The 21,001-nt window shown below is 29.2% G+C and overlaps 3 protein-coding genes across 3 annotated transcripts in view; 1 reads left to right on the top strand and 2 right to left on the bottom strand.

Moving 5' to 3' along the window:
* The window catches only part of LOC101510495 (UDP-rhamnose/UDP-galactose transporter 4-like), a 4,718-nt gene extending 951 nt beyond the window's left edge, over positions 1 to 3,767 (bottom strand). Inside the window, exons 1-7 of the mRNA XM_073370289.1 lie at positions 3,502 to 3,767; positions 2,671 to 2,853; positions 2,220 to 2,370; positions 1,689 to 1,873; positions 1,378 to 1,578; positions 891 to 1,052; positions 1 to 239 (exon numbers count right to left, since the gene is read on the bottom strand). Coding sequence (XP_073226390.1) covers positions 1 to 239; positions 891 to 1,052; positions 1,378 to 1,578; positions 1,689 to 1,873; positions 2,220 to 2,370; positions 2,671 to 2,730 — 998 coding nt within the window. The 5' untranslated portion in view covers positions 2,731 to 2,853; positions 3,502 to 3,767. The remainder of the gene's footprint in view (positions 240 to 890; positions 1,053 to 1,377; positions 1,579 to 1,688; positions 1,874 to 2,219; positions 2,371 to 2,670; positions 2,854 to 3,501) is intronic.
* Positions 3,768 to 7,753: 3,986 nt separating this feature from the next.
* LOC101509637 (small nuclear ribonucleoprotein SmD3b-like) lies at positions 7,754 to 10,514 on the bottom strand. The gene is made up of 5 exons (XM_004503940.4): positions 10,199 to 10,514; positions 8,551 to 8,603; positions 8,262 to 8,328; positions 8,119 to 8,175; positions 7,754 to 7,991 (listed from the first exon to the last, which is right to left on the bottom strand). The coding sequence occupies exons 1-5, from the start codon at positions 10,355 to 10,357 to the stop codon at positions 7,932 to 7,934; spliced, it is 396 nt and encodes a 131-aa protein (XP_004503997.1). The 5' UTR covers positions 10,358 to 10,514; the 3' UTR covers positions 7,754 to 7,931.
* Positions 10,515 to 15,559: 5,045 nt separating this feature from the next.
* LOC101509322 (uncharacterized) lies at positions 15,560 to 18,817 on the top strand. Its single transcript, XM_004503939.4, has 3 exons — positions 15,560 to 15,823; positions 16,259 to 16,339; positions 18,039 to 18,817. The coding sequence occupies exons 1-3, from the start codon at positions 15,665 to 15,667 to the stop codon at positions 18,435 to 18,437; spliced, it is 639 nt and encodes a 212-aa protein (XP_004503996.1). The 5' UTR covers positions 15,560 to 15,664; the 3' UTR covers positions 18,438 to 18,817.
* The last annotated feature ends 2,184 nt before the right edge of the window (positions 18,818 to 21,001 follow it).

Here is a 21,001-nt window from a genome sequence, read left to right as displayed (position 1 = left end):
CCTCCTGGCTTAGAAGATGCATTACCATACCATATCATTCCCATTATAGCAATGATCATGCCTATTATCACTTGTAGATTGAGACCCTCTTTTCCAAATAAAATGAATCCTAATGTGAGGACAAGAATAGTCTTCATATGGCCAAGGACTTGGAATGATACAGCTGTGAACCTACCAATGCATATGAACTGGCTAAGGTTTGTTCCTACAGCTATTGAGCATGACAGAGCAATGAACAACTGCAGATATAAAAAAGGAGAAAAATATTAGTGATTGATGTCAATAGTCAATAGATAAACTAGGTTTAAATATGTACTTCGTTTGAAATGGTAAACGCCACTTGACACGCAACTGCGAAGTCTCAGATTCGAATTCAAGTGGAGATCTTTTGTCCAACATTATCGGTAATTACCAGTTGAATTAGATCTTACAGACTAAATATCTATTTAGTCTATAGACATATACTATTTTTTGCTTTTAGTTTCTATAAAAATAATTTTTTGTTTTTTCATTCTTGCACATATATCATATTTTACTTTTGGTCATTGATGTTTTTGGTTTAGTCTCTACAAAATTTATTTTTATTGGTATTGATCCTTATAATATGCACTATATTTGATTTTAGATTCTCTAATGTAAAGTTACATGAAGACTAAAATAAATATTACACATATATTACAAAGACCAATTCCTATATGAAAAAATTTTACCGGCATTAAAACAAAACAATAAAGATCAAAAGCAAAATATGGTATATTTGCAAGGACGAAAAAATAAAATAAAATATTACAAGGACTAAAAACAATAACAGTATATTTGGAGGGACTACATGCATGTTTGAACCAATAAAGATTGCAAATAAGCAACATATATAGAGAAATGAAACATACAATGGATGTTAAACCATAGTTGTAGGCATCAACTCGTTTATTTGTTAACCAATAGTCAAGAAATGGACCAACTAGCAGTAAACTTGTTGCCTGTATTGGTGCTGTATGGCCCAACAAGTTGAATGATCCAAGAGAATACTTCTTCTGAAGAAAATGCACATACTGAACAACATAAAAGTAAAACATCAGCACAGATCACGACACCCTAATATAACAGTAGTGTAAGAACTAGAATAAGTTAACCTATGTTGAAGGGATCGGTCCACTGCTATAACAAAGAAAAAGTATTATGTAGGAAGTCAAGAGTTCGATCTCTGCTACCCCTCCCATAACAATTTTACTAAAATGTTACTACTAATGATAGAAGATTTAGGTCCTCTAAAGTGAATTGGCATTTCAATTTAGATGGTAAGGTAAATAAAATTCAACTATTAATGAGAATCAAAGGGTTAAAACTAAAATTAAAAAAAGTTAGTATGTAACTTACATATTGCTGCAATGCAGTGCTCCAAACTGCCACAGCAGCAGCTATGAAACCCTTAGCATTGACACTCACATCAGTGACAGTACATACAGCAACTCCAAGAAGAACCAAAGAAATGCTAAGCTTTGTGTCCCTTGAATATCTCACACTGTCCAACACAACTTCCAAGAAACAAGATACTGGAATCATACTCAGCTTAGCAATCTGAAATTTTCATTTTTCAAGGGAAAGAAACAACATAAATACTTTGTCTTTGTCACATGGAGATGTAAATTTAAATTGTGATGTTTTTACAAACAAGAGCTATATATTACCTGATAGAAACCAACAGAGTTCCACATTAAACTCACGTTCATTCCCACAATTGAGAAATTTGCAAACAAGACAAATTTGATAAGATCTGATAAGGGAAGATGAGTGTCTTGGATATATCCCATCCACTTAAGAAATGATGTTAACAAGGTTGTTGTGGCAAAATGCAGACCAGTTAATGTTGTAGCTGCATAAATAAATAGTATATGATATGCAGTATCAGAAATTACCTCGCATCAGAAGAAATCATAAGCTATGAAAAACCAACACAAACACTGATTATAATTTGAAAAATTGAATGTAACATGTATCAATGTCAGGCCCTGACACTTGTCATACACCATAGGCTACAGATCTTAAGTAACATACTCTTTGGTCAACTAGTTATAGAAGAGATTTTTAATCAATCATTCAGTGTTATTATCAGCAAATAACTTGGTAATAGTTAGATATTAAAAGCAATTAATAGTTATCAATCACAAGATTAAGTGTTTAAAAGTAGTTTATTTAATGGTGATGAATTAGGATTATACCAAAAGTGAAACCATGTGTAGCCATGAGGGCTTTGTTGACAAGGATTATTCCTACAGAAGTGACTACATTGAACATCCATGATGCAAGATCAATTGCAATCTTCCTATCACCCTTGGTTGTAGAAGCCATATCGAAAGCTAGAGTTTTTATCTGCATGGAAAATATATGCAATCAGAAGCAGCACAAATTCCAATAAAAAATTCAACCTATACTTTTATAAAAACAATTGACCAGTACCGACTATTACGGATGTTGTCACTTACAAGTAGAAATCACTCGGATAGTGACTTAAACTATATATAAAAATAAATAAAACCGGAGAAACCGCTATGAACCGGCACAAACCGGACGAGTCGTAGAACCGGTCCCGGTTTGGGTAAACCGACCGGTCCAGAAAAAACAACAGAAATTGGCAAAAAAATTATTTGTTTTTCATTTTATCTCACTAGCCTTCACCTCTGCGCCGGCACGCCTTTCATGTTCGGCGACGGGCTTCACTTCCGGCGGCATTACTCTGGTTTGTTTGTTTCAGATCTGAGAATCTCTCTTAAGCTTCTGTTGCTTAAGATCTCAGATCTTAGTTTAGTTTGTAGCTTTCCACTTTGCTTCCTAGTTGCAGAGCGCAACTCAACTCTGCAGCATCAGTTCATTTCATTAAGACTAAGGGAAGATTTAACAAAGACTATGAGTCATCAGGCCCGCATCTAATGGGACCCAATCAGATTGGGCTTCCTTACACTTAAGCCCACTCTTATTTTTTTTCCAATACTATTCTATTCCTTTTATGCTTCTATTTTTATTTTTATTTTATGTATTTATTTGTGTTTTACTTCTCCAATCTAGTTTTTAAAATATTGTCATAAAGACAGAGAGAGAAGGTGGTGGTGGAGATTACAAGGATTGAGACATAGACTTTGAAATTCACGATAGAATCCAACATCCTCGAAATCAAAACACAGAATTCATATTATTCTTTGAACACACATGTTGTATTAAAACTTAATCAGTGATGTTAAAACTTTTGATTAGAACTTTAACACTCATGTATGTCATCATACTCAACTTTGATAAATTAATATCAGCAATTACACGCCAGTATACTAAGTTTATATCCGAAGACACATAACCAAGAAATCAAAGTGGAATAGCAAAATCCACAGCAACTTATTCAAGAAGAAACCATAGAAATCCCCAAAACACAACAATATTTTATTTTCATTTCTAAATTAGCATGGAAGTTATTTCTTAAACAGAATAAACAAAGCTCTTACTCTTAGTTACCTGATAAGAGAAAAATTGGTAGTGGAATGAAGAAGCTAATAGAAGTTGTTTTAGATAGAGAAGATGAAGAAGAGAAAGATAAAGAACACAATCACGAGTTTTTTGTACTTTGTTTTATCTTTTTGATAGATTGTGCCTGAATTTGTGGGTGCTTTTGTAACGTCCAAGTTGAATGATGACGGAATGTGACGAATGAGTGAGTTTGAGTTTGAGTTTGAGGGGAAAAGCAAAAAAGAAAAGAAAAGAAATGTCATGAAGAAGAATGGTCAATTTTTACACAACTAATTGAAACTCTTTATCATATATACCCACATTATGCCAAATTCTAATGTTAATCAGCTAAATCGTAAATCAATGTTTAAAAGTTTTTTTTTACGGTTGAAACAATAATATTTTATATCCGTTGAACTAGATAAATTTTAAGAAATATATGTTTTTTTTATATATTATTTTTTTCATTTATAAAATACATGAGAACTATTATAAGGTGTGTCATACATTTTCATTAAAATTTTCAATAACTTTTAAACATTGGTGGAGCACCGTTTGTCCACGAATTATACTATTATTATGTCAAATTGTCAATCCTTGATAGTTAATTTTTACCTTATCTTAAATGTAAGATTGTTTTGTGGTAAAGAAAATAAATATGCGGGGGACTGTACTCACTAAATGTTACAGTTATTGTTGTTAGCAAATTAATTAAAATGGTTACATGAAAACTAGTCTTGTTGAACTAATAAGCTTGATTTGAATTTGTGGTTCTGATATTATTGTAATAATGTGAGCCATTAACTGTTCTGGTTGACTTAATACAATATTTTTAAAAGATCTAATTTATTATATCTAATCAGGATAAATAATTTTTAAAGTCAGTGAATCACAACATTAAATTATAAATAATGTTTGATTTTAGTTATAAAATGTATAAAACAACATAAACTAATAATATATGAAAATTAAAATATTAATTTAGTATTATTATTTATATATACATATATAATTGGCATAAATTTTTTATATATATAATTAATTATAATTATTAAATTATTAAACAATTAAAAATATTTAACTTTTAGATAATAGTCAATAATAGATTACGAACAATAATATCATTTTTAAATTATTATACAGGTCTAGGATATACACCGATATTATTTCTATAATTTGTTTGGATTATCGAAATAGAATAATACAAAAATTAAGTAAAAATGTAGAGAAGATAAAATTTAAAAATCAAAAAATGATTCTATATTTTCTTTATTTATTTAGATTAAAAAACAAATGAAAAAGAATGAAAAAAATAGATAAATAAATAGATAATCGTCGTTGATTTAAAATTATACAATAAAATATGGTATATTAAATGTGTATTTTATATTTTTGACACAAATTATATTTAGAATATCTTTTTTAATATAATTTGTTTAGTCTTTTTTCAAAAAAAAAACCCACTTTATAAAATAATAATTAAAACTGGTTCATAAAATAATTTGAAAGAGTTGAAAAAATAAAAATATATTGAATTCAACTTTTTTCTCTAATAAAATTATTTTAATTACTAACATCGACTATTGAAATTTTTTCTAGAAAATCCCTTTTTTTCTACCAAAATACCCTACTCCCAGTTTTATATATCAGATTGTTCTATTTTTTGGGCCAAATAGAAAGTCGATGGCTCGTCGTGCAACCAACTGAAGACAAAACTGAAATGGACCTAGTTGGAGGTCGTTGGCCCAGGAACGACCTCGCACTAGGGTTTAATTTTTTTGTGTGTGGTCCTTTCATGCATTATTAGATGAATTTACTACATTAATAAATAATTAAATTAATAAATAATATATTAATAAATAATAATAAATATAAATAGTACATTAATAAATAATAATAATAAATATTGTTATTATTATTGAAAATAATTATAATTAAAAACAATTAAAATAAAAAATAGTAAATTATATTATAAATTTAAAAGAAAATACATTAAAAATACTAATTGGACAATTCTTTATTTAATAAATTAAAACTAATTATAATATTTAAAAAAACAAAATAATAACAAATAATAATAATAATTAGTTACTTACCAAATTGTACAATTTGTGATTAATTAATTTTCTAAAATTAATTTGATACTTACCAAATTTGCTTCTTACCAAATTGAATAATTTGCGACTAATCAATTTGTTACCAAATTGTACAATTGATTAATTTTTTTAATTAATTTTCTCATTTAATGGTAAAATTAATGATTAATCACAAATTGCTAAAATTAATTTTCTCATTAAATATAATTTGATTAATTTTTTCATTAATTTACAAATTGATTTAATATCAAAAAAATTGATTCGTGTGAAAATTAAACAAACAAGGTAATGCAGATTCAATTTACCAATCACACGAATCAATTATTTTGATATTAAATCAATTTGTAAATTAATGAGAAAATTAATCAATTTATTAAATCAGATTTAATGAGAAAATTAATTTTAACAATTTTTAATTAATCATTAATTTAACCATTAAATAAGAAAATTAATCTATTTTATAATTTGGTAAGTAACAAATTGATTAATCGCAAATTGTTCAATTTGGTAAGTAGTAAATTTGCTAAGTATCAAATTAATTTTAGCAAATTAATTAATCACAAAATGTACAATTTGATAAATAGAAAATTATTATTATTATTATTTTGTTTTTTTAAATATTATAATTAGTTTTAATTTATTAAATAAAAAATTGTCCAATTAGTATTTTTAATGTATTTTCTTTTAAATTTATAATATAATTTTCTATTTTTAATTTTAATTTTGTGTAATTATAATAATTTTTAATAATAATAATATTATTATTATTTATTAATGTATTATTTATTATTATTTATTAATTTAATTAATTAATAATATATTAAATTCATATAATAATGCACCGATAAAAAGAAGAAAAAAACTAAACCCTAATGCGATGTTGCTCCCTGGTCCAGTGATCCCCAATTAGGTCCATTTTCGTTTTGTCTTCAGCTGATCGCACTCTAGATCAGCGATTTTCTATTGGGCCAAAAAAGTAAGGCAATTTAGTATATAAAACTGTGAGGTATTTTGGTATAAAAAAAAAAAAAAATTCAAAAAAAAAAAATCTCCACTATTTAAAAATAAATCATGAAGTCACTATTATTGACAGTAATTTCTCTTTCCCATTTTTTTATAGAATTAATCGTTTCCTCTTCGAAAGAGAAATTTAAAGAAAATTTTCGATGAATTTAAATTGGAAACTTATTTCTCTGATTGTAGTATGGGTTGAGCGGTACCGTAAAACTATAAAGGGTAGGATTTTAAGTCATTTTCTTTCCGGTGTCATTTTGTTCCTGTCCATGGCACGAGGTGATCATTGCAAAGAGGAACTGTTCTGTCCTTTTTTCGTTTTTGTCCATTAATCAATTGAGTTTTCTTATCACTGAAAGGAAGTTTTCGGAGAAGGACGGAACAAAAGTTATTAGGTACCGATCATGTAAACATCAAGGTTTTTTATTTGTTTTTAGATCAAATATCACATACGCAATCCTTGAGAAATTATTGAAAATGTTTTCGTTTACCAATTACTTGATTTTTACTCCAAGCGTATATAAATTAAAATGGAAAAAGTGTATTATTTTCTATATTCATTTTGAAAGTACTAACGGGTGCAGCACCATACAAAATAAGCTAATCTTTCACGTGACGAAATCAAAGTTCCATTCTTGATAAAAAGAGGTGTGCATTTAGAGTGCAGGTGGAACTTGCATCATACGAATAATGAGTTGAACAACCTCTAAACACACAATCCACCTCATATTTGCGAAAACTCAGTCTAAGCTTATTTCCACGTTGTAAAAAAAGGACCTAAACGCACGACCTAAACTTCTCACACCACAATACACCCATATTTTATGAGCAACATCTTTACTCAAACATTTTATGTGAACGGACATGCAGAAGATTCCTTATTGAAAAGCCAATCAAAAACATAAACCAAATTCTCCTTTTCAAGCAAGCTGCCAATGAGCCATGCATGCTGGTCAAGAAAGCTGCATTGCCCTTAAATCTTTTCTCTCTCTTCATATTAAGAATCAGTCAGTAGCCACAACAAAGATGGTCCATCTTGTGACTTTCCTTTTAATTACAAAATAATCAGGGCTTATAAGACTAGTTTATAACATTCATAATAACTTGCCACACCACATTAGACAATTCTACCAGCCATGCACACAATACCAGATCAAAAGATTAGAGGCGATGAGAATAAATTTCGCATTCAGTACCATCCATAAAAGAGTGGTCTGTAAATCCTTGATATGCAATTGAAATTCAAATTTCTTTCTATCGCAAACTTCTACAACAAAACTAAATACCACGTCCAACACACAGGGAAAACAGAGATTATATGAATGGTGATCACCTCCGCACAGGTGGTACACCCCTCCCAGGTGCAGCTCCACGGCCAGCAGCCTGAGCCTACACAAGCAACATTTATAGTTACATCACAATTGTAACATTGAGAGATCTGTCACCTAGCAAGACATTGAACATGCAATTTTCTAAGGCAAGATGAATATCAATAAACTAGAAATTAAAAAAATACCTTTGCTCGCATTGCAACTGCTCTGCCTCTACCAACACCGAGTGATGCACCCTTGCCCTTCAAGATATTCAGACAAAGCATAAAATACAAAAGCACAATCGAATAAATATAGGGTAATTAATCACTTTTAAGTAAGAAGGTACCTTGATTCTTGCATCCAAACGCTTAAACATAGGAGCGTTCTTCAGCATGTCCGGTATGACCATAAACCTGTCACATTATCAAGATTTCAAAGCACTGTTCTAGAAGAAAATACAATATACAATACAACCTTATTTGAAATAAGATATATAGTTACTGAGCACCGTATTATTGTATAATACAACCTTATTTGAAATAAGATATATAGTTACTGAGCAACGTACGATTGTATTATACAACCTTTTTTAGAATATAAAATTATAAAGCTATTGCAAGACATATGATTCATACCTGACTTTGCTGCCTCGAATAAATACATGCTCAAGTTGTGATGTTTTTCCATCCTGAGGAAGATTTAGCCAATATTAGTAACTATAGTGGATACATTATGAATTTTAACAAATACACCCTGAAATGGAGATACTGAGATACTAAACACCATCGAAAAATTAAAGTTATAGGATCAGCCTATATCCAGAACAACCAGTATAACACGCCAAAGCCTTTTTCCAACCAAGTGAGACCAGATACATCACTCAGACAAAATAATGTCTTATTATTAATTACTAATCATATCTAAAAATAGACCATATATAGCCCCAAATCATATCTAACTTTCAGTTTTCTTTGATTTCCGTCTATAACTATTAGAACATCCGTAATTTAATTTACCCCCTTCACTAAATTACCGGTGTTTTATGGGTCATATCCATTGATGCTCCCAAAATCAGAAAGTGCCGTCTTTTTTACAATAGGATATCCCTACTTTTTCTCAATGTTATCATCCCTAATCCTATCTTGTCTCCAATGACAACTCATGAATCATAGTATTCATCCCAACAAACTGAGCTTCTTCAAAGAAATCCACAATCAATGGATCCTATGCAGTTTGAAAGCAGCTGCACCACCTCACATTATGATCCTACTGTCACTCTATTGAAACTCACATTTTTTAGAAAAAAATATTTTGTACGGAACAGATCCTCTGCAGTTACTTGTATAGTTGTACAGGACCATGGTCCTAGATAAAATTCATACCACTGCACCAAGAGGTATATAGTAAATAGCTGCGGGCAGTGGTACAACCCAAATCAAACTGAAGGGTCAATTACACTTCTCCCTCATATTGTAGGCCAGTTAGATTCACCAAGAGTTAGTCCTCCTAACCTGATAAAGGAAAGCTACTACGAGATTCCACATTATCATTCTGAGAATACGGTAAAAGTTAGAATTTGAAATTGGTTCTTCGTATTAAAGGTTTGCCAACCATAATACTTGCACACATACAGTAATGTCTAAACTCTGAAGCCACAAAAGCAGTCATCCTGGTGCAGATAACTTAATAACGCATAACATGTATTACAACAACATTTGTTGTGTGTCTTCTTGTCAGAAACAGATTCAGCAAAACTCGCTTGATTCCACCATTTCCACGGTTCTGCACGGCAATCCCAGCCGCTCCCACCCATTAGCAATTCTCCCTGTGCACGAACACGTCAATGCTACCAGGATACTAGACTCCTACAATTCCAAACGTTGGTACATGATTTTGACTACCATGGTTCGCAGACTCCACTCCACTACTCCACTCAACTTAAAAACGCGTTCCTTGTGTTTCACAATTACCCACATTTCCCACTTCAACACAACACAAATCCCCTAATGACCTAACTCAGTGTCTCTTAGCAGTTAGAATAAAACCCTATTTAATTCCTTGCAAGGTGTAAACATTTAACCCTAATGACCTAACTCAAATTTCTCAACCTCGATCCAACTTAATTAGGGTCTCTTTTAGGTCTCAACAAGTTAAATCGTGAAATGATTACACGGTTTAAAAAATGGATCAAATAAAAACTCAAATATAACACAACATAATTAACGAAGAATATATACGAGTGAAGTGAATGGGATTTGAAGAATGAATGGGGAAAAAAAGTACCTTAGCAGTGTAAGTGATGCTTTCGAGTTGACAGTTCCAGTTATCCTCGCACTCGATCATGTTACCTCTATAAAGTTCGCCGCTTTTAAGCTCCACCGTAACGACGTGACCCGAGGCCTCGTGGAGTAGCTTCACCGGAATTCCCAAACTTCTACTCATCTTTTCGCTTTTTCTTCTTCTTCTTCTTTTTCTTCTCTCTCTTTCTCAAAAACGCTAAAACCCTAATTCACGCGATGCTCTCTTCAAATTCCAACTCCACCTCCTCTAATAATAGATAAATTTTTTTATCACTTTGATGTCTTTTTTAAAAACAAAATATTACCTCTAATCCAACCTCTACTTATAGTTGTTTTGTCTTTATAAAAAAATATAAATTTTATATTATATATTGTTATAAATATGGTTTTGTCAAAAAAAATATGTATATTGTAAACATTGTATTAATATTCTTTCCTTAAACGAGAATAATAATCTACTAGAAGAAAAAAAATTAAACTTTAATTTGCTTAAATTATTGTTGTAAAAATTTTTATACTCCAACGACTATAAATCTGTATGATTTTAAAATAGGTATAATAAAACTTAAATATTTTTAATAATTTAATTAATAATATAAAAAAAATTATATTCATAGGATATTATAAATTAAATCTCAATAACAAATACATTAAGTCTATCACGAGTTTAACCATTATATATATATTAAATTTCAATAATTAAATTTAACTGTTCTTAAAAATATTAATTTGAAAAGAGTAATTAAACAAAATATATATATACTCTTTTCAAATTAATATTTTTAAGAACAGTTAAATTTAATTATTATATTCAAATAAATATATATATATATATATATGTAATATTTATTATTTAAATTTTGTATATGCTCATAATTATTTCTTCCAAACCGACAAATAAAAACTAAAAATAACTCAAAATTAAAATTCAAAACTTAGAATTAAAATTCAAAAGAAAATAATTTTGATTTTGAAAATAACAAACTGAAAGAAAAAAAAAAACCTCAATTTGGGAGACGTTCTCAATTTTGTCTCATAAAATATAAATACTCTAAATTAATCTTTTTACTCTGCAAAATATTTGTCATATCCATCATTACATGAATGTTTGGGACTAAATGTTTATGTGGTTTTTGATGTGTTCGTCAAATGCCCTGTTAGAAATTCAAATGGCATTATCTTTACTTGATGCAAATTGAAATTTGGCCTTGTGAGATGGTCTCAAAATAGGTTTATGTGATTACAAAAATGATAAACATAACAACAATAAATTAATCTGTAAGACATTACTATAGTTAGTCTTTTTGAGAAGCTATATGGAGATGACATCGTCGATAAAAGTCAAACTAAACTCCACATGAATTAGTTTGTTAAATTTCAAGTGCAAATTTGTATCAACTAGAAACAAGTTAAAATTAATTATTTTGAGAGTGTAATCTTGAATTTAATATGAGATTTTTATTTATTAAATGTGCAGAGTCAAAGTCTCTAAAGAGTCATGATCATTAATTTATTATTGTTTAGATATTTTTGAACTTATCAATAAGTGGTATGTGGGTTGTAGTTTAGTTTAACTTGTTTGGATAGTATGTCTAATAACTATTTATCATATGCATATTTTTTTTATTTTTTTAATATTATTTATCATTAAGCATTAGATGATTTAGGGATTTATTTGATTTAGGGATTTATTATCTATCGTAATTTTACGTTATTTCGTTGTTTTGGTGCAGTACTAAATTTTTATGATAAATCAACATAACTTAATAACTTGTGTGGAGTAATTCAATCATATATAGTGAGGACGACAATGAGTAGAGTTTGGATAAGGTACTATAGTACTTGTCCCCGTACCCGCAGTTTAAAAAATACTCATACTCGCACCGTACCTTTTTGTGTATCAATTTTAATACTTGTACCTTTACCCTCTCGATACCTAAGTGACTGTACCCATACCCATTACTCATGCTTTAACTAAAATATATCGATAAATAAATGATATTGTTGTGATTAAATTTAAAAATTATTCAAATATTTTAACTTCAATCATAAAGTATTATAAATCAAAATATTTTCTAACTAAAAAGTTTCAAATTAACACTCGTTACAATACACATTCTAATATTCATAATAATAATTTATAAAGTTGCAAGGTTTACGACAATATTATTCGAGATCTGTAAAAACAATTGATAGGAAGTTACAAGTATAATTATAAAGTCACAATTAATTGATAGGAAGTTACAAGTATAATTATAAAGTCACAATTAATAAAACATAACTTTTAATTATAAGATCACAATTATTTACATATTCATCACAATCAAATTCTTAAAAAATTTGTAAACCTTTATCTTTCAGTTATAAATATTTTAGTGGTCCAATGATATTAATAGACGTTAACACATAAAAAAAAACAATTAATTAAATTAAACACTAATATAATAAATAAATAAATAATTTATATAAGTGCGGGTGCAAGACGGGGTGGGTACTATAGTACCCGTACCCACACCTGCTTAATTTTATGGGTAATTATCTGTCCTCATGCTCATACCCACTATGCGGGGTTTTACCTTACCCATTATGGGTTTTTTTTTTGCGGGTACCCATTGGGTTTGAGTCTAATTGTCATCCCTAGTTGTAGATGTCTAATTAGAGTCAAACAAAGTGAAAATGAAAGCTAAGATTCATAGCTACAACTTTAAAGAAAACATCAGAACCAAATTCATACCTCAAAAGAAGAGAAAATGCAGTAAACGTCGCACATCAGATGATGTGCGCTTGAGGCGCATTTCTATAGTATTTTCACAGCATGTCTCTGCTTAGGCACGTATGGGACGCATCACACATTGTATAATACATATAAAAAATGTATTTTCTCACTTTCTATGGATTTTTTTGGTTATTTTGAAAATTGAAAATTTGTGTCATGGCATAAAAGCTCATAGACGGTTGGTTATAACATCGTCGAAGGAGTTTGCTGAAATGCTATCAATCACTCTCTTCAAATGTCTCATGGACATGTGGTTTCAACATCTCTTATGGTATTGATCACTCGTCTTTTGTTTGTTCCATCTACTTTTCTTCGATGAAAAAACATACAAGAAAATATGATTGCTCTAAGAGTAAACAATTATTTTATTATGTATATTTTTTTCTGATAAATAATATATTGTTATTCTAGATGGATTATTTGCAATACACCAAATAGATTAATTGCAAAGATAAAATTATTGAAGGCATCAATTAAAGGTTTCAAGGTCGAACCAGAGTCAGATCGATATTGATTAAATAATTATCTTCATATAGTATTATTATTTTTTATTGAATTGTAATTGGATTAGTGTGTCATTGAAAAATAAAAGGTATCCACTTTTCGTCGTTTATTTTCTGATTCTCCATATAAACATGCGACATTTTAGGATTTTTTTTTTTTTGGGTATTGGTAACATGTGTCCAAATATCATATATGTTAAAGAATATAAAATAAAAATTTTGATAGAAAGCAACAATTTTTAATTTTTAAAAAGTGTATGAGTTGAGTACACAATTTTCAAAATAAAAGATCTATTTTTGTTTCTTTGAGATGCATCTTTAAGACATATGTTAGCATTTGCTTTTTTTCCTCCACTTATCATCTTTATCCCATATAGCTTGTTAATAATCTTGCTTCATCTCTCTTTTATATGTGTGAAGAATCTTGTGTTATGTACATTACTCTCACTATTTATAATTTTTTTTTTCTTCATGACATCTCTTCTTCAACATAGTGCGACTCTTAGTTTTCTTCTATTTCTTAGCTCTTATTTTTTCTTTTTTCATCACCGAATGGATTTTGCATATGTTAAGATTTTTCAAAGGAAAAATCTACCTATTAGGGATAGCAATTGCAGCTCAACTGGTAAGAAAAAAGTTTTTCATGATTGGTATAAACTATAACATCAAAGTTTTTATTGTTTTTACCAGTTTTCTAATTTTTTTTTTATCGATTTCACATGTCTTTGATTGATTATTGTGCAATCGAATTTCTATGTCAATTTAGATTAGTAGCTATTCCAATTATCAGTTTGACCGGTCAAATCGGTTCGTCAATTAAAATTTTAATTATATTGATTCATAGAATAAAATGAAGGAACTATGAGAAAAGACATACAAGTAATGGAAATGAGAATAATTAAAAATATATATATAGATATCTTAATTGGGGGAGTCACTTTGATTTTAGTCTGAGATTAAACATATCACATGTGAGCAGAACCACTCATCCACGCAAAGTAAAATTAAATATTTAATGGCTACGTTAACTACTAAGATGATGTTTTTAAGAGGAAGCAACTTAGTGCCTCTCATTGACGATAAATTTTGCAATACAAGGTGAAATATAGTTGAAATTAGTGGGAGTAGCATGAAAACGATATGCTCTTATGAACTAAAAAGCAACTCAATTACCCTTTTGCATAATATAATTCATACCAATTCATAAAAATCATCCAACAGTCACTAAAAAGCATATTCAGTTCGTTAAAATATCTTATACTCTTGTTTACTATTTGCGCAATTTGCAATTAGTCTAATTAACTCTAAGGTTACAGAGTGTTGAGTAGAATATTGAAACCAACGGAGTGCTTGCGATGTTCTGCATGCTTAAGCCTCGACAGGAACTGAGTTGTTCTAAGATGTATCATCGCACCCGTACTGTAACCGGTATTCCAAATTACTTATCATTTTAAGCTATTTTTAAATTATTTCAAGATTTTGATTATTTTTACAAGTTGTAATGAACTGATAAAAAGTCTTAAAAAGGATTATTTTTTCAAAAAGTGATTATATATTAAAAAAAAAAATTTAACAGACAAATTTTAAGACTTTTAATTGGATGTTCAATGACTATGCACCCTCTATCAATTCAATTGAATGATTATCTAATGATTACAATTATAACTATTTACTGAAATGTTAAAATCAAGAGTTATCTTTTACCATCAATATAAAGTTAGTTTAACTATCATTTTTATCTAATTATATTTTAATTTCATAGACTAAATTAAAATCCTCACAAAATCATGAATTATTTAAGGTTAATAAACATACAATTTCAGGGTAAATTATTTTACATTACAACAAATTAATTTATTATATAATTATTTTATGATGATACAACAAAATCAACCTCATTATCTATGACCGTAAAATTAGTTTGCATTTGCATCTTCATTTATCTCATTATATTATTATTATTATGGATTTAATTTGTATAGTTGTTGTGATGTGAAATTTTTACTTTTTATAGCAATTAAATATATTATTATTATAAACAATTATTATTATAAGATATAGGATATATAAAGGAGATATCCCTTGTGTCGCAGTCTCTTACTTCTCTCTCCGGCAACCGCACCGCACCGCACCATCTTTCTTTGTCTCCAATCCATCGGGCTGCGTTGGGATGGCGAAGAAGAGAAAATCGGTGGAGAGTCGTCTTGATGAAGTGGATCGTACCATGTACTCCACTTTCTGCACCACCGCAAATTCCCTTTCCCATCTTTACACCCACGCCATGAATCAACAAAAACTCTCCTTTCAAGCCGGTGAACGCCACGCTCTCGTACTGTTCACTCTCCTTTCCTTTTTCTTATTCCTTTTCCGTTTTTCAGTTTTTTCAATTAATTTAATATTTATTTAATTATTATACATGCACGCACTATTGTTATTTATTTATTTATTTATTAATTAATTCACTGAGAGAGTTTTGAAAAAAAACATAACCAGATTTCATGTTTCGTTTTTCATCTAATTTCCCCTTTTATAATTTTAGGGTTTTCCAGACAAATTGGATTTTCATTCTTGAAGTTACTTGATTATTACCTGAGCATATTCCAGTCCCTAATTTTTATTAATGCGATTGCAATTTCAAATGTTTGACGTTACTCAATGCTGTGTTTGAAGATTTTTCTCGATTACTTTTGCTTTAATCATTCCTTTTATTTGTTTGTTTGATTGAGTGATAAAGTGCTTTGGTGCTTTCAATTCCTTGTTGCAGGAGAAAATGTATCAGTGGATTCTCAGACAACAGCAAGAAGGAATGAGGGTTACTACCATTGATATAGTTTCTCACTTGCAGGTTTTGTTTTCTTGTCTCTGCAATGTTTACTGATTTCTGCTGGGTTCTTTTTAGGTTTGTGTGCTGCAGCGTCACTCATTCGATCCAAAAACTACTCGTTTTCCATCCAAACTCCTACAGAGCTATTTCACTCCTTGTATTGTATTATCAAATATATCAACTACCCTTTTTCAACTCAATGTCTGTGTAGTATTAGGTCTATCTTTGCCTATAGCTTATAGGTCCTCGTGTGGATTGCTTTGAATGGGAAACTACTATTTAACGGATACCATCTTTAAGATTTTGGTTTTTGGTAAACCAAGGTCGCACATGACCACAAAGATTCTTTCCTCAAGACAATTGAGATCCATATAAGAGACTGACTTGTCCCAACACGTGTTTTTTCAAATAGATCGTCCCAGATCAAACTGTTGAGCAAAAGGTTAACGGCCCAAATATCTAAAACTTGTGTCATACTATTCTGGTTAAGATTTTGGTGTTAGAATATGTTGAAATTCAAGTGTGAGTGGTTAGTCCCATGTCGACCTAGAATGAACAAATGAAAGATATACCAGAGAAATGACTTATATCCAATGGCTTAAAGTTTTGAGTAGATATGTGGTATCAAAGTCTCTTGGTGGTTCAAGTCTTTAGTCCGTTGTTGCTCACGGTATTCCCATGAACTTCCCAACAAAATAGTCATGGATGTACTAGAAAACCCTTTATCTTGCTTCTTTGATTTTTGGCAAACTGAATACTATGTCTGTTTGCCCATTTTCCCATCCATATTTTTTATTCACAGTAGAGTTATGTCCTATGTGAAAGGGGAACCTTGGAGTTGCCATAATGTGACTTAAGTCCAGTTTGTTCTAGCTTCTAACTTATCGGAGCTTTTCAACTGAAACTAATTTCTCAATAAACACTTGTGGGAAAAAAAAAATATTAAAAGAATATCACAATAGTTATAAGCTTTTATACAATAGTTTCTAGTATAAGTTGAAATTGGCATCTGCATATAAATTTTTTTTCTCATAAGCTCTCTCATTCAACTTCTTCATAAACTTATATAAGCTTAGCACCTTCAAGGATTTTTCTGCAAGTGAAGATCTAGAAACTTATTTTAATTGAGAAGCTTTCATATGTTAGAACTTTAAAAGCTATTTCAAGTCGGGACTTAATTTATAACTCGCAAAAAAGTCCTTGTAAGTTTCATAGCTGTTTATGTGGAAGTTAAATGGAAGAGCTTTTGAAAAGATTGAGATGAGAAAGTTGTTTCAACTTATTGTTATAAGAGAAGTTGTTAGTTAAAATACTCATGGTTATTTTCAACCTTCTTTATTTTCTGTATTCGTGGAGAAGTTTATCTTAGCTTGAAGAAGTTGTAACTTCCATCATGTAGTGAATTTCTTGCAACTGCAATGTAAGACTTTGTACATAGATTCACAGTAGGTCGGACCTTTTTATTGAACTTTGCCATGATGGGAGTTTTTTATTATCATAAGATATTGATCTTATGCTATGTGTCAGCCCGATCTCGATTGTTGAACTAGTCAGAGCTTTGGAAAATACTCCTTTCTTCACATCACTTGGACTGTAATTTCCCACATATTATATCCTACAATTATATTATTTCAGAATATCCATACAGAACAAATCTGTCTTCGAATGTATCTTGATAGCGGAATGTAGATATAACCTCTGGCTATGTATTTGTATGTAGAATGAGCTTGAATATGGAGCAGAGGAGTCACCAGTGTCCCCAAGGCAGTCTATTCAACAGAACTCCCAGACTGCAATGCAAACTAACGTTGGTGCATCTATACCCTCTAATGCATTTGGAAGTACTGTTGCAGGACAGGGGATACGTACTGGGCAAACTGATCAAGCAAAGAACTCTGTATTCTCAAATGCACTCTCTAGCCCCATTCGTCGCAGCCTTCAGCCGTATCAGTTAGCACAGGGGAGCTGTCATTCGAGTAATGTCATGTCATCCGGGAATGGAACCCGGAACAACGAAATGACATATCCTAGTGGCCAGAACAGGGATACAAATTCGTCCAACTCCAGTGATTGCATGGACATGCATGCAGACAGTCCTGGTCATGATTTTCCATACTGATGGTATCATAGTTAGAGTGGGTAACAGTAAAGAGAATGTCATTTGTGAGATCTATGTTCATAAATGGTTGGTGAAAGATGCTAAATTTATTGTGGACAGACTTCAATGTGTTTGGGTACCATTGTTTTCCGGTTTGAAGCTTGGAACATCAGTATACTTTGTTAGAAGAAATTATGAAAGAAAAAAAAAATGCTGGCCATTGCATAAGCATACAGTCGTACTACTAGTGGGGTGATATTTGCTTGGATTTTGCGAGGTTTAGGTCTTAAATTGCTAAAAAAATTATTCTGATATCAATGTTTGTATGTATAATATGATTGTAATGATTTAAAATTACATGTGAAGGGGATTTGGAGATCAACAATTGGGTTGGAGTTTAACTGTTGGGCTTTTGCAGTGGTCAGGTGTATTGATTTTTAATTTGACTTTTAGGAGACATCTCAAATGTAGGAAAATCTTACAAATTACACAAAAAATGCACTTATTTTAATATTATCGGCTTTAAGCTAAAATAAAATGGACTTGTTTTTAAAAAATAATGTCAAATGAGGAGTTTATTTTCAAAATAAACTGATATACTCGGAAAAGAGTTAGGGAATGTAAGAGTAGTTTAATCTGCGATATATTTTTATTCTTCTAACTTTTACTGCCCACTTTTAATTATAAGATCAAGCTTTGTTTTTATTCTGTTTTTTTATAGTTTTAAAAAATGTTGTATGCAAAAAAGTAGTGTATATATAGGAAAATGCTGAAAGGCATAGAGGAAATGTCTTGCGAATTGCATGACAACCACTTGTATTATTTTGATTGTATGAACTTTATTTACTGCCCACTATTGTATGGTCAAACGGTGATGTAAATCATGTGGCAATTTCAAGTTCATGTAAAAATCGTAAATACAAATGTAAAATGTTTTCTTGAATTAGATAGATTGATGAATTTTAATCGCGCACAAATCATTTGAGAAAATTCTAAGTTCAAATTTTGATTGAACTCATCAAATTCTAACTTTGGTATAAGTTTAAGTCAAAAATCTTAAAAGATAATTTCACAATTTTTCTATAAAAAACAATAGAATAATCAATCCGCTTTTGTGTATTTACTAGATTTTTGCCAAAAATATAATATAACATCAATTATTAATTTTATTTATCACAGTTTTGTATGACCAAACAAATAGATCTTTTTCAAAATTCTTAATTGTGTATTTGCTTGAAAACAAATTTGTTAGTAGTTTATTTTCCATTTTAGATGACAGCAAAAATTATTATTTTGGTTAGTTGAACTCATACACAAGCTTTAATATTGTCGTAAATTATTAGTTGTTTCTTTATTTTTAACTGACATATGCGTCGGACGTATAAAGTCTAGTATTAATTTTAATTCCTCGATTCTTCATTTTCATATGCTTAAAATAATTAAATTTCTCGTACATTTGCACGAATTGCGTGTGTTTATATATTTTTAAGATTGTTATTTGTTATTAATATAATATTTGAAATTTAAGAAAATATACTCATTCATCTTTATAATAATATAACTAAAAATTGTAAATATTATTCGTTTGTGATTTTTATATGTATTAGTGTAAAATATTTGTATTATGTTTTTTAATATCTATTCATAACAAAAATTTGTTTCGTATTATTTTTTAATATTTATATGCGATGCATACTTATATTATTTTTTTATGTATCAGTAACAAATATTTATCTATTATTTTTTATATATCGATTAAAAATATATGTTTCGTATTTTTTATAAACTACTTTTTCATTCTTTTATTATTATTGTTTTTTTCTATTTCTATTAACTGAATTTGTAATATTTGTCATGTGTATTTTATGCATCACTTATATATATTTATTAATAACAAATATTTATCTCGTGTTTTTTATGTTTAAATATTAAATACTTGTCTAAATTTAAAAAAAAATATTAGTGACAAATATATGTACTTTGTTTTTATTTATTTATATTTATTAATTCCAAATATTTTTTTTGCATTTTTTATATGTCAAAGATAAATATTTTTCTTGTGTTTTTATGTATTGATGATATATATTTATCTCATATGTTTTATGTGTCGATAAAAAATATACATGTTTCATATTTTTTTTATAAACTACATGTTCATAGTTTAATATTGAAAAGTGTCATGTTATTGTTTTTATTTATTTTTATATATATATAATGTGTTATTGTTGGTGAAGTTGTAGAGATTTGGATTGAGTTGTGGTTATTAAGTTTTTTTTCTTTATTTTTTGCGTTTATTTTGTTTTTTGTAGTGCTTTCATTTTATTTGGACTTTTGTTTTTAATATAGAGAGCAATTATTATTCAAGTCAAGACAGTTATATAAATTTTGCATTGATTTAATTATTAAATTATCCTCTTTTAATAGTTTAATATTAAAACTAATAAAGAACATAATATATTTTTTATTAGCGTTTTGTTTTCTTTAGATAGTAAATAAATAGAAAGTAGATTCCTTGTTTTTAATCTCAATGCAATGCAAATTTAAAATTTGGTTTTTATACACTAATTAATCTTATATCCTTTATT

Source organism: Cicer arietinum, chromosome 6 (genome assembly GCF_000331145.2).
Source record: "Cicer arietinum cultivar CDC Frontier isolate Library 1 chromosome 6, Cicar.CDCFrontier_v2.0, whole genome shotgun sequence".
In the NCBI taxonomy this organism is placed as follows: Eukaryota; Viridiplantae; Streptophyta; class Magnoliopsida; order Fabales; family Fabaceae; genus Cicer; species Cicer arietinum.
Note: the sequence above shows the minus strand (reverse complement) of the source record. Positions and strands in the feature narration are given on the sequence as shown.